This window comes from Labeo rohita, chromosome 11 (genome assembly GCF_022985175.1).
Source record: "Labeo rohita strain BAU-BD-2019 chromosome 11, IGBB_LRoh.1.0, whole genome shotgun sequence".
Lineage (NCBI taxonomy): Eukaryota > Metazoa > Chordata > Actinopteri > Cypriniformes > Cyprinidae > Labeo > Labeo rohita.
Window position 1 is genome coordinate 7,861,899 of NC_066879.1, and position 16,557 is coordinate 7,878,455.

Sequence of the window (16,557 nt, forward strand, 5' to 3'; positions counted from 1 at the left end):
TGGGACAGAGCTTTGGAATCAGGTATCATCATCAATAATTAGCTGTTTGTCACACTCAGGAAATTACTTTTTCCCTGTGCCGCACCTGCTCGAAGCTAAATAATAGATGGGGGGCCGCAACAGAAACTGAGACTCATTGTCTCCAAGGTAGCCTGCGAAACGCACCACATGACCTGGCCAGGTAAATAACAGACCAGAGGCCAAGCAATCAGGTAGGCCTTAACAGAGAAGCTTTTAGAGTTAATGAATAGAACCAAAAATTTAATGTTTTGTAATGAATACTGAAATAATTTAAGTACAGTATAGCACATGTGTCTCAGGAACAAACTGGTTTGATTTTATGCACAGGATACATGCTTCACATCAATAAATACAGTAAAATATTTAAAACCATCTGTGAGAGGGCTGACTATTTCTTTTTTTACCTGCCATGATTCCTAGAAATTAAAAAAAGTAGTTGTGTAGCATTGTACAAAATCTTTTCTTAGTTAACAGAAAAGCTATCAAAGTTATTTGTATTTACAGGATAATATTACAGGAAATGTTTCCACGTTTATATAAACACTATCAAAGGTATTTTTATATTTCTATTACAGTGGTATAAAGAAAACACATTATGAAGTGAATTATATTCACGTTTATAGAAATATTGTATTTCAAAAGTTCTTTATATTTGATATTTTTACATTTATTCTGTAAACACAAATAACTTTATAACAGTTTTCCTGTACACCCCTAAACATGATATAAATAACTTTGATACAGTGTTTCTGTACACAACCTACTGATATTTACATTTCCATTAGTGCTGTAATGGAAACCCATTATAAAGTTATGTTTACAGAGACACCTGGTTATTATTTACATGCTTACAGAAACATTATAAAGTATATTATATGAAAGTTATTTATATTTTACATGTACATTTACCTATTTGATCCCGTGTTTCTGTAAACACATACGACTTTATTACTTTTCCCAAACACAACTGTAAACAAAAATTTAAATAACTTTGATGCCGTGCATGTTATTTACATATTTCTATTAAAGTAGTGTAAACATTAAATGTTGTCTACAAAAACACTTTTAGTTAATTGTGTTGAGTATAAAGTTTTTGTTTGTTTACAGAAACATAATTAAAGTTTTAAAGTTATATATACATGTTTATAAAAACATTGTATCAAAGTTATTCTATTTGTAAACATAAAACTTTACAAAGCTTTTCCTGTATACCACTGTAAACAAATAACTTTGAAAGTTATTTATGTTTATGTTATAGTGGCATATACCAAAAAAAAAAAAAAGTATAAAATCATTTAAATGTTTATGGAAACACTATGCAAGTTATTTTGTATTTACAGGATAATATTACAGGAAAAGTTTTATGAAGTTTTTCTGTTTATATAAACACTATCAAAGGTATTTTTATATTTCCATTACAGTGGTGTAAAGAAAACACATTATGAAGTGAATTATATTCACATGTTTATAGAAAGATTTTATTTAAAAGTTCTTTATATTTGATATTTTTAAATGTATTCTGTAAACACAAATAACTTTAAACGTTTACAAAACAATAGAAACATTTTTCTATTGTCGCAGTGCTTTTGTAAGCATAACTTGATAGTTTTTCCCCCTGTACACCACTGCAAACATGTAAATATAAATAACTGTTTCAATGCATATGTTCTATTTGTATGTTTCCTTTACAGTTGAGTATAAAGTTTTTGTTTGTTTACAGAAACATAATGAGAGTTATTTATATTTACATGTTTTTAGAAACATTGTATCAAAGTTATTCTATTTGTAAACATAAAACTTTATCAAGCTTTTCCTGTATACCACTGTAAACATAACATTGAAAGTTATTTATGTTTACGTTATAGTGGCATACACCGGAAAAAAGTATAAAATCATTTAAATGTTTACGGAAACACTACGCGAGTTATTTACATTTGCATGTTTATTTTTATCTATATATTTACATATCAGTCCTTTCATCAATCCTCCAACAGCAAGTGTTTTGTCTAGACTTTAATCATCTGCCCATGCTTTTAACAAGGGGCCATTCTGGTAGTTTATAAGGAGGCAAGCAACAGTGTATAGCTGGTTGATGGTTGTGGTGTCGGAGCGAGGAATGAGCGCATCCAACAGCTTGTGTTGTTTCACCCTGCAAAAGAGTCGCTCAGTGTGGACCTTCAGCAGAACAGTGGACTGAGTCTCGCTCACTTCGTCAGCTGGCATCTGTTCCCTCTTTACCAGATAGGCAGGTCGGTAAACTCTGCATGGTACACAGTCATCTATAAAAAACCCTTTGTTGATCATAATGGCCATTTCATGTTTCAGGAGTGACACAAACCCAGACTGCTTCAGAAGCTCCTTGTCACTGATCGATCCTGCAAAAATGGGTGACACAAAAGTAACCGCACCATGCGGTGCCATGCCAATTAACCCCTTATAGGTGCACTGGGACCCTTCTCCTTGAAGATGGAGAGAGGATGTTGTTTGGCAACGCAGCTCTATGCAGTCAATCACTACATGCGTGTCTGGATAGTCCTGAAACTCCTTTGGCATGTGAGCCTTGACCGCCTCCTCTGACATCCAGATGCGCACAGATCTGAGAATTGCGTGGAGAAAATTGGCCCAGGTTGTAATGATTCGACTCACAGTGGACGGATGGATATTGAATCTGTGGGCCAGATCTCTCTCTGTTAGACCAACGGAGAGATGGACCAGGAAGAGGAAAAACTCATCTATGGGCTGCATCGACTGACACTATTAAAAACAAATTGTAAAAGGTTTTTAATGTGTGTTTATATAACATAAACATTTCTTGCCCTATTCTGGCCACATAAAATCTGTATGTAATAATGTCATAAATGATAAATGAGTTATAAATTAATTATTTACAGATGTACTGTCTGAAGATCCAACTTCAGTCGTTGCAGCTGCCCTGGCTCTGGTCAAACCAACCATGTTGTGGGACGCAGGCTCAATGAGTCTCCAGAACGCCATCAAGTGGTTGTAAGTGGCAAATCTACAAGAGATGCCGGACATGTCTGAGATCATATACACAACAAAAAATGTGATGCTTTACCACCAAGCTGTAGTACTAAAATATAAGCCTTGTAATCCTTGTTAAAGTTTACTGTTGAACTTACATAAGTGCTTGAATATAAGTGCTTGTTACAGAAGTAACACATTTCAAAACAATATTCTTATGTGCAAACTAAATGCAATGATATTCAGACACTTACTTACTTACTTGCATGTTATTTACAATTAAATGAAAACATATTGTAGTTTAAATTTAAATTTAATGCAATAAGATGAACTTAAGAGTGCTTTTCTGATCCACTTAAGTAAATATTTGTATGTAACTTCATAAATTATGTAAATAATTTGTTAATTTTGTAAATAAACAGTAAGATTATTTTTTCTGCTCACAAAGCCTGGATTTATTTGATCCAAAGTACAGCAAAAAGAGTACAATTGTGAAATATTTTTACTATTTAAAATAACTGTTTTCTATTTTAAACATAACTTATTCCTGTGATTTCAAAGCTAATTTTTTAGCATCATTACTCCAGTCACATGATCCTTTAGAAATCATTCTAACATTCTGACTTGCTGCTTGAAAAACATTTATTATTATTATTATTATTATTATTATTATGTTGAAAACAGCTGAGTAGAATTTTTTCAGGTTTCTTTGATGAATGAAAGTTCAGAAGAACAGCATTTATCTGAAATAGAAATACTTTGTAACATTATAAATGTCTTTATCATCACTTTTGATTATTTTAAAGCACCCTTGCTAAATAAAATAATTAATTTCAATTAAAAAAAAAATAAAACCTGACTCTTTTGAATGGTATAGTTATAATGTTAAAAAGCTTTGAAATTCAGATAAATGCTGATCTTTGGATCTTTCCATTCATCACTGACTCCTGAAAGTACTCAACTGTTTTAAATATTGATTATGGTAATAATAATAATAACAACAACAACAACAGAAACTTTCTTGAGCAGTAAATCAGCATATTAGAATGATTTACGAAGGATCACGTGACACTGAAGACTGGAGTAATGATGCTGAAAATTTAGTTTTGATCACAGGTATAAATTACATTTAAAAAAAAATTAAATGCAAACAGAAAGCAATTATTTCAAATAGTAAAAATATTTCACAATATTATTGCTTTTGTTGTCTTTTTGGATCAAATAAATGCAGGCTTGGTGAGCAGATGAGGCTTATTAAAAAAAAAAAAAAAAAAAAAAAAAAAAAAAACGACATTAAAAATAGATTTAAAAAAAAAAAAAAACGTTTGACTGGTAGTGAATATCATGTATTTGATTCACTGAGTTTTTGTTTTTTTAGCATCATGCAAGCTACCACAACTATATTCATTGAATCAAGTGAAAATTATAAATAAATAACTGAATATATAACTAATTGTAACTAAATAAATAAACCATATTTTAAAAATAAATAAAATGTGAAAAGAAAAACTTTACACAAGGTTGTTAAAATTTGTCAACTAATACGAATTTGAAAACAAAATCTGGTCTTAATACATTAATAATTGTTTAATTTTAGTCAAAAAAAAAAAAAAAAAAAGTGTATGACAAAAAGTAAAAAAAAAAAATGACAAGATTACAAAGTGCACTTTTTAAATGTTCCTAACTGTGTTAAGAAACAATCATAAAAGTGTGTTTTAAGCACACTTAAGTGGCCTTTTAATTTATTAATATTATATTACCTGCTAGTATAGTTTTTCAAATACACTTTTAAGATTTTAAATACACTAAAAGAGCACATTCAATGCAATCACTTGAATACTAACTTAAATGAGTTATGAAAACCGCGAAAAAGTTATGCAAACATATCTTCTTCATGTTTTAGAGCTTACCTAGTGTAAAACCTTATGTCATCGTCTGATGCAGCAAATCGTCCCAAACAAAATCTCTGAAGGACAGCCAACTCTGCCAACTTTCTCTTCAGGCGCTCGACCTCCTTTCGGAGATCTTCGGTCTGATCCAAAACCAAATCATCCTGGACAACAGATGAGCAATAATCATGCTCATTATGCTGGACCTCCTCAGGCACAAGATCTTGTTTTAAAGCAGAGGAGACGCGCTTCTTTTTCCATAACCCGAAGCGCTTAGGCGCTGAAGTGGACGGAGAGTCGCTCCACATGAACAGCGTGGGCACGGCGCCCTTCTTCAGCAGTCGGCGTGATGTGGGAGTAGATTGCTCAAAAAAATCATCACTCCTGAAGTGTCGACTGCAGACTCTTGTATTAGGACTTACCTTATAGTCCTCACGCCGGATACTGTGAAGCCACTTTTTGCGTGTTTCCTTGTGCAAAGGAAAACTATGGAAACTAATCACAGAATTAAATCTTGAGGACATTTTACAGAACGGGACACAGCAATATCGCGACGACGCACCTTCACGACGAAGGTATTTAAAGGTTTGTGAACTCATTATTTAATGTTATATTTTAGTACACTAATATAGTGCGGTTAATAATATGTGTATAAGGTAAAAATATCTCAATTTGTTTGTGATCGAAAGTTAATCAGAAGGTCAGAAAGAGTTAACTACTACCACAGTTTCCTCTCGGTGAATTCTCTGCCGGAAGCTCGCGTAGACACTGAAATTTTAGCGGAAATACGTAGGTAGTAGGCATATGGCAAGCCGTTTTAGCATGTAATGCCCCTGGCTTTAGTAAGCTTAAGCCCTATCCACAAGTATACGCCCCATGAGGCCTTGCGTCAAAAGTGGGAGCGTCTTCCGGATCAAAGTAAACAAGCGGGATGTGACACTCATTCATTCAAGAGTTGACAGGAGTGACGGGCAAATGAAGCCTCGTGAAGCACCGAGACTTTCCTCTGACTGTTTCGGGAAAAGATTCAAAGCTTTGAGAGTGTCGAAAAAAGCGCGATCTGGTGGTTAGTAAAAAATAAAGCAGCCAAAAGACTAAAGCTCCGTCGGAAGACGCATTCACCACAATTTCCATAGATCGATTCATTGTTTGTTGAATTTCACTCTGATAAATTAATTTACCCATTAAACAGTGCCATTAAATGCCAGTACGAATATCAATATGATGTAATATAAGAATAATGTACACATATATTAATTACATATGGCAGGGGCGTTTCTAGGATTTTAAAACATCCGGGGCTTGTGCCAAAACATCAGGGGCTAGTGGTAGTGGGTGGGAGCTCACATCAAGCTCACATAAGATTTTGTTAGACACAAGTGGTTGAACCTGGATCCTTCTAGGTGGGTCCGGGGGCATTAAACTGGGTGTTAAAGACCTTGTCACACTATTAACAATAGTAAATACTAATCACTGCAAATAGCAAACATATCAAAGTATTATAACAAAATTGTAACATTACAAAAATATGTTAGACAAATAAAATAATACATTTGAAAATGTATTTAGAACTGTAACAAATATATAGTCGGATGCAAAAATAGGGCCCTATTTTTTTCCCAAATTCCATTTTATTTTATTTTTTTCAAATTCTGTTTTCTGTTTTCATTTTTCTGGTCTTCTTTTTAATGGTTAAATTTAATTTTATTAATCAAAATGTATTTAATCATGTGTAATTAATTAAAACCATGAATCTTATACAATTTACTCTCAATTTATCAAAAGTTAAGAAAAATTACATGTTTAGGACCCTATGAAATGTTTAATTTTTTTTTCACTTTACGTTTTATTGTTACCAAATATGTTTTAGCATGTCTGTTTATTTGAATGCATAAAAACAACTTTTATTTATTTTTACAATAGCCTTATGGAATTCTGTGTTGTGTATTTTTCTGGTTATCAAATGAAGGTATAAAATATTGATTTAATTGATCTTTTAATGAAAATTATTAAACTATTTCCTATTAAAATATAAAACATGGAAGAAATATTGTGTTAAAAAATATACGTTTTTATTAATTAATAGTAGTAGTAGTAGTAGGCACGTACATTATACTGAATGATGAATAAAGTTAAACCGAACTTTTATTTTGACGGGTTGTCGACTTGCCGTGAATACTTTTAAATTTCTTTATGTGAGCATTTGATGTCTTTATGTCCTCATTTAGTGAAACGGCAGACGTTGAAATCACTGCACGTGTCAGTGTTACATGTGTAGAAAACGAAACCGCGCATCCGCGCCGTTCATTCATAAAAAGACACGCAGAACATGCAGGATTCATATTTAAATAGTCTTTTGCGGCATAATATTTACAGATACTAGTCCATATCGCGACTTGATTTAAGTTTAATGACCAACTTTTGATTAAATCATTCAAACTTTGTCAAATTCCGTGGAAATCATAGGGCCATACAAAAAACATTCGGGGCTGGAGTAAAAACTTTCGGGGCTGCCCCGAATGATTAGCCCTAGCGACGCCCCTGGCATATGGCATAAATTTAATTTTCCTTAAATAATTTGTATTCTTCATATTACTTGTATAACTTGGTATTCAAAAATGTAATTATTAAATAGGTCCCAATGAAAATGTATTCGCAAAATAAGATCTGGGGGTTGACCATTAGGACACGCAAAGTGAATCGTGCACATGACTGTAAAAAAGTGAGGCTTCTACGAAAGGGATTTCTACGTTAACAAGCCTCCAATCAAGGCTTCATCTGGCATGCCATTTAACACAAGCTCTGAAGTCTCGGTTCAAATGTCATTTCACTAGTTGACAGTCATTCAAGATTTAGCAATCCAAACTTGCTAATAACACAAATTCGAAAAGCATATGTTGTCCATAAGAACGTAATGACATCTCTCATAAAGGTGTGCATCTTTGCAAAGTATACAATGGTCTAAAAAACACTTAGCCTCTTCGCTAATTAGCACACAAAATACCGTTGATATACTACATCCGCCACCTCACCGGAAGTTGTACCCACATCCTTTTTTACAGTAGCGCCCCCCGGAAACTTGTGGATAGACCCATTATCTGTTTGTAAACATTCGGGATGCGCGCGCAGCATGGTTGCAGAAAACCCGGAGAGATTGCCTTTACAGCTAGAGAATTACAAGGATACGGCACAAAACACTTAGATTTAAAAACAGTATAGATTATATTGATTAGATGTCATTTTCAAAATGTTATTCACATATCACAACAGCTTGTCACCCAGCCATAAGCAATGTTATTCAACGAAATTGACGTTCGACAGTGGGATAGTCTTACAGACCCGAAACAGGGATGACGTTTTTTATGGGCGGTTCAAGTGGCAGTGTATGGAGCCATGGAATAAAAGAATAAAAAAGGTACATTTTAATTTCAAAATTCTGACTTTATTTTCGCAATTCCGAGATTATATCCTACAACTCTAGAGGAAAAACAATTCGTCATTCTCTCTTTTCCCTTCGGCTGAAAGTTTATATCCCACACTATTCCTTTTTTCCTCAGAAACTCATTAGTTTTGTTTAATCGAGTTATAAAGTCCGAATTAGGAGATATAAACTTGCATTTGTGAGAAACAAAAATCAGAATTGTGAGATAAAAAAAAAAATGTTATGTTAAAAAGTTAATAGTAACAGGTTTAAATAATATTTCATGCTGTAACTGTAGGGCTAATACAGTACATCCTCTATGAACAGAATACGTGAATATTATGTAGACCTATAAATCAAATTTATGCTTTAAAAGTAGAGTAATCATAGCAGTTTTCATCCATAGTATGTCCGTTTAAACATCTGCGTTTAGCTTCAAATGGCGTCTTTGACTACAGTATTGTATAAAAATTATTTGCGTTCCGATTTTGACATCAAAAGGCACAAAAATATTTTTTTTTCTCTTATTCCATGGTTTACCCGTTTACCTCCACTTGCTACCAGTGTTTTTTTGCAACCACTATGCGCGTGCAGCTGCAAATGACGTCACTGTGACGTCTACTCGAAATTGGTCTATTCGGACGGGACTAGTTTTAAACTACGTTTGAGTTGATTTTCATGTACCAGTTCGGACGAGACTAACGTCTCCGTGTTTATTACAGAGGTGGTGTGTTTTCTAGATGTTGCGTACATCACAAATGGCGCATATGTGTAACATTATTAATTATATATTATTAATATAATCTTAATTTATTACAAAAAATATTATTTAAATAAAATTCACATGAGTTTATAGAAGTGGCTCCTTATATTAAACCTCCGTAAGTACGCAGAGAAATCTAAACAAGTCTTACCTGATACTGATGTTAAAATGACCAGTCTTAGCAGTTCCTGCAATTTGGCTGTCCTTATTAATTTTACTGCTTTATTTTTTTAAAGTAGTAAAGTTTTGACGACTAGAAATTGTAACTAAAATCAACTATAATTTGTACTTTGTGTCTCTAAATAGATTCTCACTAGTAAAATATAAAAATTGAGATGTCTTACATGTGTTTATATTTCATATAATTTATATTTAAGTTCTCATTAATTTCTCATCATTAAGGATTTTAAAAATACTAATTTTAAGTCGTCATGAAAATCGTTATTGTCTTGTCCCCCTGTTGTGACATATCTAAATGAAAAAAAAAAAATGGAACACAAGTTTGTTTAGTCCATCAGGAATTAACTGGATTGTTTGATTAAATTAGAATTGTAGATATATTAAATTATAATTCTGATGAGTCAAATTATATTTATGACCCACTCAGTTGTTATTATCTAAAAACAGCATTAGTCAAACCATTTTATTGCAAACCCGCTTGCCATAGTAGGTCGTGTATTGACGATTAGATGACACCGTGTGGCAGCTGTTGGATATTACACATAAAACACCCCCAGATGGTAAAACACATCAGCATGAAGGTGTTTTACTAAATATTGTTATATTTACCCCTTTTAGATGCTATAATGTGAAAGTAATCCTGCATTAAAAAGAAAGGCTTTAAAAAGTGAACTGCAGAACTCCTGGCCCATGCAGCTACAAAAACCAGCCCATTTGAGAATAACATAACTGAACAGATAACCAAGGAAAAATAAGCTCTTTAAAGGAGGTTTATTGAAAATAACACACACAAGAAGCACAGACTTTTCACTGTAACAGTAGAAACCATATGCAGTGCTGCTCTCTAAGAATAAAAAACATTTTACAACTGACACTTCATGTGTCCAGTCCTAATGCTAATAATATTTTATATTAAGACCTAAAACTATACACCTCACCATTTCCTAAGGGGCTCCATAGTACTGAAACAAAATAACAACAGACAGATTTTCATGTAAGTGTTTAACATCTCAAATGGATCCAAGTCTCAGGTCTCTGCCACTTTGGTAACTGAAAAGCAAAATTGGCATCTGTTATTCTACATGATCTGAGAAATGAAGAAATGAACAAAAGAACATTTGTTGTTGTTTTTTTAATGACAGATTTACGTACATGATAGGGACGGCACTGATGTAACTAATGGCACAGGAGAGGAGGAAGCAGAAGCCACTGAACCAGCCGAGAGTCAGAGGGTAAATGGAGGTGAAAAAGACGTTAGACAAGAGATCAGTCACAGCCAGAACCAGCTGGAGCAGCCCAAAAACTCGCCCTGCCAAGAGACACAGCAGAGGACTCTCATGAAGTATCATATAACTGACAGTATGACCTCAGTTATTTGGTTTGTACTTAAATGAAGCACATTTTAAATTTTTGTTTCTATGCAGTTGTTACTTTACCGTATTGCTGAGGATGCAGATTCTTGGACAGCATGGCTCGCAGTGTTGGCATGGGAACGCAGGCAAACAACATGATTCCTCTAGCTGTTTAAAACAACACATCTCAATGTAGAAAAATATTAAAAACAGCAAGTTTTTCGACATACCCTAACTGTATTAAACTGGAGTGCGCAGAGTACTCGTGCATCGCAGAGCTAGACAAGATGAGCATTTGTGGTTAAAAAGTGTATAAATATTAATTTATTTAAGAAAATGGCTGATCATTTTGCTAGATAAGACCCTTATTCCTCGGCTGGGATTGTTTAGAGCCTTTTGAAGCTGCATTGTAATTGCATTTTTGACCTTCAATCCATTAAGCACCATTGAAGACCACTATATGGAGAAAAATCCTGGAATGTTTTCCTTAAAAAATGTAAAAAAATTTGACTGAAGAAATAAAGACATGAACATCTTTGATGCCATGGGGGTGAGTACATTATCAGGAAATTTTTATTCTGGAAGTGGAGTAATCCTTTAATTATGAATTTGTTTATTGCAAACATGCAACTTCTAGCTTCATAAGATGTCAAATGATGGACTGGAGTTGTATGGATTACATGTGGATTATTGTGATGATTTTATCAGCTGTTTGGACTCTCATTCTGATGGCACCCATTCACTGCAAAGGACCCTTTGGTGAGCAAGTGATGTAATGCTGAAATTCTCCAAATGCGTTCTGACGAAAAAACTAGCTACATGTCTACACATTGGATGGCCTGAGGGAGTTAATTTCAGCAAATTTTCATTTTTGGGTGAACTATTATTTTATATTTGTGCTATTTTTTATATGCTATGTCAGTCGTGTTGGGCTTATACTGACCCCTCATGTCGCAAATGCAGCCATTTATTTATTCTGTGAGCAAAAGTGTAACGGGGGGTGTGATATTGTGATATTTATATTAAACTATTTTAGAGCTTAGCATAACTAAAAAATATGTGTTCAGCATTAAAATGCCCATGAAGAGTTTATTAATTTACATGACTTTTCCAGGTCTAGAAACCACATTTTTAAAATTTGGATACCTAATTTATCCATGTTTTACAAGATATTGGGAACCCTGCTTTTTCAAAGAAAAACATTTGAGGGGGTGAAATAAAATATCTTTTTTTAAAAAAAAAAATGTTATGCCTATTTAAATGCTTGTTTTGGCTTATTTTAAATAATTGTAAGTCACCCTAATGGGCTCTGGCGTCCTGGCATATAACCTGGCAACAATACGGAAAAGTTTAATGATCTCTATTGAGATATTCGGCTTAATTAAATGTGTAATACAGCCAGTCTGTTTTCATTCATGCAGTCATTTGCGCTGTTGACGTTCTTTTGATTTGTTCACATGTGAAAGTTCAATCAGTGTTGCCAAATCTGTGGCCTTCCTGCTGATTTTGTTGGCTACTGTTGCAGTGAGGTTTTTTTTTTGTCTGCGGGTTAACGCAAAATCTCCTGCCCCCAAACACAATTTCAACTGAAGTGGAACCCCTGGAAAGGAAGTTTTGATCCCTAGAATGTGATTTTGATAGACATTTTCCACAGAGCATGACTGGGAAAGTACTGAGTACCAGTTTGGCTGGTCTTATTATGCACACCTGGCAACCCTGATAATAATAGTGACTTAATAATAGCCACTTCTCCATGGCTATTAAAGAGATAGTTCACCCAAAAAATGAAAATTCCCCCATGATTTATTCACCCTCAAGCCATCCTAAGTGTATATGGCTTTCTTCTTTCAAACGAATACAATCCGAGTTGTATTAAAATATGTCCTGGCACTTCCAGGCTTTATAATGGCAGTGAATGGCTGTTGAGATTTTGAAATTCAATTTAAAAAAAGTGCATAAATTCATCATAAAACACCTAATAAAAGCCTTCTGAAGTGAATCGATGCATTTGTGTAAAAAAAAATCTATATTTAAAAATTTTATAAACGTAAACTCTAGCTTCCAATAACTGTTCGTTAGTCAGTTAGCGGAAGGTTATGGTTTATAAAGTTTTAAATGTAAATATTTTTCTTACAAAAACACATTGATTTGCTTCAGAAGGCCTTTATTAACCCCCCAGCGCCATGTGGAGGTATTTTTATGATGGATGGATGCACTTTTTTGGACTTCAAAATCTCAACACCCATTCACTGCCATTATAAACGGAAGAGCCAGGACCTTTTTTAATATAACTCTGATTGTATTTGTCTAAAAAAAGAAAGTCAAATACACCTAGGATGGCTTGAAAATGAGTAAATCATGGGGTAATTTTAATTTTTGAGTGAACCATCCCGTTAATGGAGACCTGTTTCAGTGATATTTATTTCTCAGAGGACATTATGCACATCATTCCAAAATAAATCACCTTAGGGGCAGTTCACATGGCTAGGCGCACCGTTTTCTCTTTCTTTTCAAAGCGCTCTGCTCCCGTGGCTCTCAATAAAGACGCGGAAGTTTCAGCAAAGGACAAACGGATTTCCAGCACTAAAAATCGCTTGCTGTAGCTCTGCTACGAATTTTTTTTGAAAATGGCTATCCCTGTACAACTATGATCAGCTTTCAATGTTGTTACGGGAAAAGATGAAGCTAATTGGTTGATTCTTGTCACATGACCCACGGTGTGCTTACGGCATTTGGAAAAGTTGAGATGTTTTTATCTCAATGTGGTGCGAATGCGCCTGGAAAAACCAAGCGCGTCGCTCCGTGTGCTAGTCGCGACCACGTCGCTTCGGTTGTGAGCGTGGCTGCCACACGTCTACATTTAAAATAACAAACTTGAGCACGCAAAAGACGCAATATGTGGACGGCCCCTTAAAAGACCTTTAATTAGCTTAAAACAAAACTCACCCAGAAAGTAGACCCAGCTTTCTATAGCGAATGCCATGATTGCCATCCCAGTACAGTTGGACACGATTCCCAGCAGAGTGAGGGCTGTGTCTCCCAACACATTGAACAGACACAGGACCCCTAAGAAGCTACTGAGATACATCGCGCTGGTGGCGGCCCTCCCATATCCAGCCCAAACTGAGTCCCAGCTCAGAGGGGGCTTCAGCACAAAGAGCTGGAGCACATTTTCTGCCCCTACCATGCCTAGCATGAACAACACCATGGCTGTCATCAGCATGCCTACAGACACTCGATCCATCGTTTTCCCACTTTCGGATTCAGTCAGCAACGGCTCATTCTCAGATAGGGAATGTCTTGAATCAGTGAGGCCGAACACAGTGTACAGTAACGCCACAATGCTGACCATAATTGCTGTCAGGAGGAGAATTGACGGTCCCATCTGATACAGATATCCAGACAGGAGACCGCCAACTACCCCTGCGACCCCAAAACAAAAGTCCACGATGTTGAGTTTAAGAGTGCGCTTGCCTTGCTCCGAGCTTAGAGATGCCAGAGCAGCCACCCCGGCCCAAAACATCGGCCCGCCACCGCTCAAACCGTGCAGCAGAGAACCCAAGTACAGGAACTCCAGAGGAACCTCACAGTACATGAAGATGACAAGCATAAACATACCCAAAACCGAACCCATTTGAGAGGCCACCAGGAAGACTTTAGGTCCATGACGGTCTGCCATACGGCTCAGTGGTATAATGGACAACATGGCTGCCACAGAGGACAGAACACTCTGAATAAGAAGAAAGCGTGAGGATAACGCCTGCGCCCGATCACTGTCTCCTTCTGTTGTCTTCAGTGACTGGTTGTAGATGGTCTGTGTGAGAGCCATCTCAAAGAAGGACGTCCCCAGTTTATTGATGACAACCACCGGCTCCACCAAAGTCAAAATGGCCCCCATTTGATTAGCAGAATGCGAGCTTGAGACTGTGACTTTTGGCCTTTAAGACAAAAGATAAACAGTATTAATATGTTTACATGTATTATAATTTTTGAAAGAAGTCTCTTATGCTTACCATAGCTGCATTTATTTGCTCAACAATACAGTAAAAAACAGTAATATTATTTTAATTTAAAAGAGCTGTTTCTAGCCTAATCGATTTTAAAATGTAATTTATTCCTGTGATGCAAAGCTGAATTTTCAGCAGGCATTACTCCAGTTTATTCCTAATTATTAATAATCATTCTTATTAATCATTTCTATTAAATGAACTATTTTTCAGTATTCACAGGAGTAAAATGTGTGACAGCTAGCCCCAGTCTCTCCTACATATTGACAGCAATGTTGCATGCAAATAAACAAAGACAAAAGTACATGGTCGAAAGATTATGTCTGATCCAAATTATAGTCAAATGGTGAATAAAATGTCATCTAACTCATTATACACATATATACACGAATGCGTTTAAGTACTATGCAGGCTACTATGGATAATAATTTATAAATGCATAAATAAATAAATAAATGCACTACACTTACTTAAAGGATTTTATCCACTGGAAATTGATTTTAATTGTGATCAAAGAGTGGAAAGCCCCGCTTGGCACTGAACTCAGTTTAATGCAGAAAGGAAGCTGTGTTATTGAAGCGAAAGCGATTTTAAAAGGTAACTTGTTGCTGCTTGTAAATGCGTCTACCATGAGATTCCCTTAATTTCACCTTTGAGAGTAACAAAGTGTGGTACTAATACACCAATACCAATACACATAATGGGTTTAGAGGCGTTTGAGTGTTGTATAGCATCCATGGCTTCATTTACTCACATTGTATGTAGACATTTTGATGTCAAATGACCAAACAATTAAGCAAACTGCATTGCATGCAATAAGAAAATCTTGCGTTAATGGAGTTTATTCCCAAGATGGCGCTGCTGTGCCACGGTCAATCTTGTCGGGCGGTCAAATAAAAAGCACAAAACAACAGAACGCCTTAAAGTATTTAGCCTAATAAATCAGTTTAAATGAAATGTTGCACAGAGGCAGTCATTCGAGGGATTGGAGACTGAAACCACCTGAAGAAAGAGTGTTCAGCAAGTATGTCGTTTTTGACAGTTCTTAATTAGTGGGATGAGAATATTTGTGGAGCTGAAACATACAAGTAGCAAACACGACTAGACATAGCTGCTTTGTGCTGTTTATGAATGTATACTTTGATTGTTTGATTTTCCCCAACAGTTATTAGACTAGTATTTCTTAACCTTTTTGTCTTATGCATCCAAACAAATAATAAGGCTCAAGTAAACCTTCATAAACACCAAACCAAAACCATGTTCAGTTTCACTCATACATTACCGCGCGGCCGTATGTAAATATGTATGGGTCTGTTTTGCTGCTTGATATTGCAAACAGTTGTGTCTTACTAGTTTTAATGTATTATCTTAATTATGAACACACTGGTTTGTAGTGCAAACAGTTTTACTGTTTACTGCATGTTGTTTTTCTTCTCATTATTTCCAATTGGCGGTTTGCACTTACATCACGAGTTGGTCAGTTACCCGGATACACGGCCATATTGGAGATACTCGGATGTAAGTAAACATGGATTGCCTGTTTAATAAACCACTGAATATGTTACCATGCTGTCTACACCACGGGAAAACGTGTGTAAGCTGCTAAATCATACAGAGAAGGACTTAGTAAGCAGGAAGGGGCATAATATTTTAACTATTAGCCTAATATTTCACCTACCTGACTGGAAGTGATAAGAACAAACTTGAATGTTTCAAGATTCTTGCCCTGGAAATCCTTTTTTTGTTCCTCAGACAGTTGCACTCTTCTCCTTGATTTGTTATAGCATTTGCCAGTCTATGATACTCCAAATGTTCAATGGTTCAACCAATTAGTACAGCCCAAAACATGACAATTGACTGTTTATAAGCAGCAATAATCAGCTATATATTTAAGTTTTGTTCGGTAGCATTGTTTACATTCAGCACCACCAATATGGCCAAT

At 35.2% G+C, this 16,557-nt stretch overlaps 2 protein-coding genes across 3 annotated transcripts; both read right to left on the reverse strand.

Moving 5' to 3' along the window:
- Positions 1-1,945: 1,945 nt before the first annotated feature.
- On the reverse strand, positions 1,946-5,666 carry si:ch211-262i1.5 (uncharacterized). The gene is made up of 5 exons (XM_051122668.1): positions 5,615-5,666; positions 5,315-5,387; positions 4,914-5,056; positions 2,911-3,037; positions 1,946-2,775 (listed from the first exon to the last, which is right to left on the reverse strand). The coding sequence occupies exons 4-5, from the start codon at positions 3,013-3,015 to the stop codon at positions 2,035-2,037; spliced, it is 846 nt and encodes a 281-aa protein (XP_050978625.1). The 5' UTR covers positions 3,016-3,037; positions 4,914-5,056; positions 5,315-5,387; positions 5,615-5,666; the 3' UTR covers positions 1,946-2,034.
- A 4,433-nt stretch (positions 5,667-10,099) lies between these two features.
- On the reverse strand, positions 10,100-15,492 carry si:ch211-262i1.4 (thymic stromal cotransporter homolog). 2 transcript variants are annotated; one of them, XM_051122657.1, is made up of 5 exons: positions 15,370-15,492; positions 13,555-14,546; positions 10,693-10,776; positions 10,409-10,565; positions 10,100-10,306 (listed from the first exon to the last, which is right to left on the reverse strand). In XM_051122657.1, coding segments are annotated over exons 1-5 (1,275 nt in total). In that variant the 5' UTR covers positions 15,372-15,492; the 3' UTR covers positions 10,100-10,266. The 2 variants fall into 2 exon arrangements, with proteins under 2 accessions (XP_050978614.1, XP_050978613.1); XM_051122656.1 differs by lacking the exon at positions 15,370-15,492 and adding an exon at positions 15,086-15,250.
- Between the last annotated feature and the right edge of the window lie 1,065 nt (positions 15,493-16,557).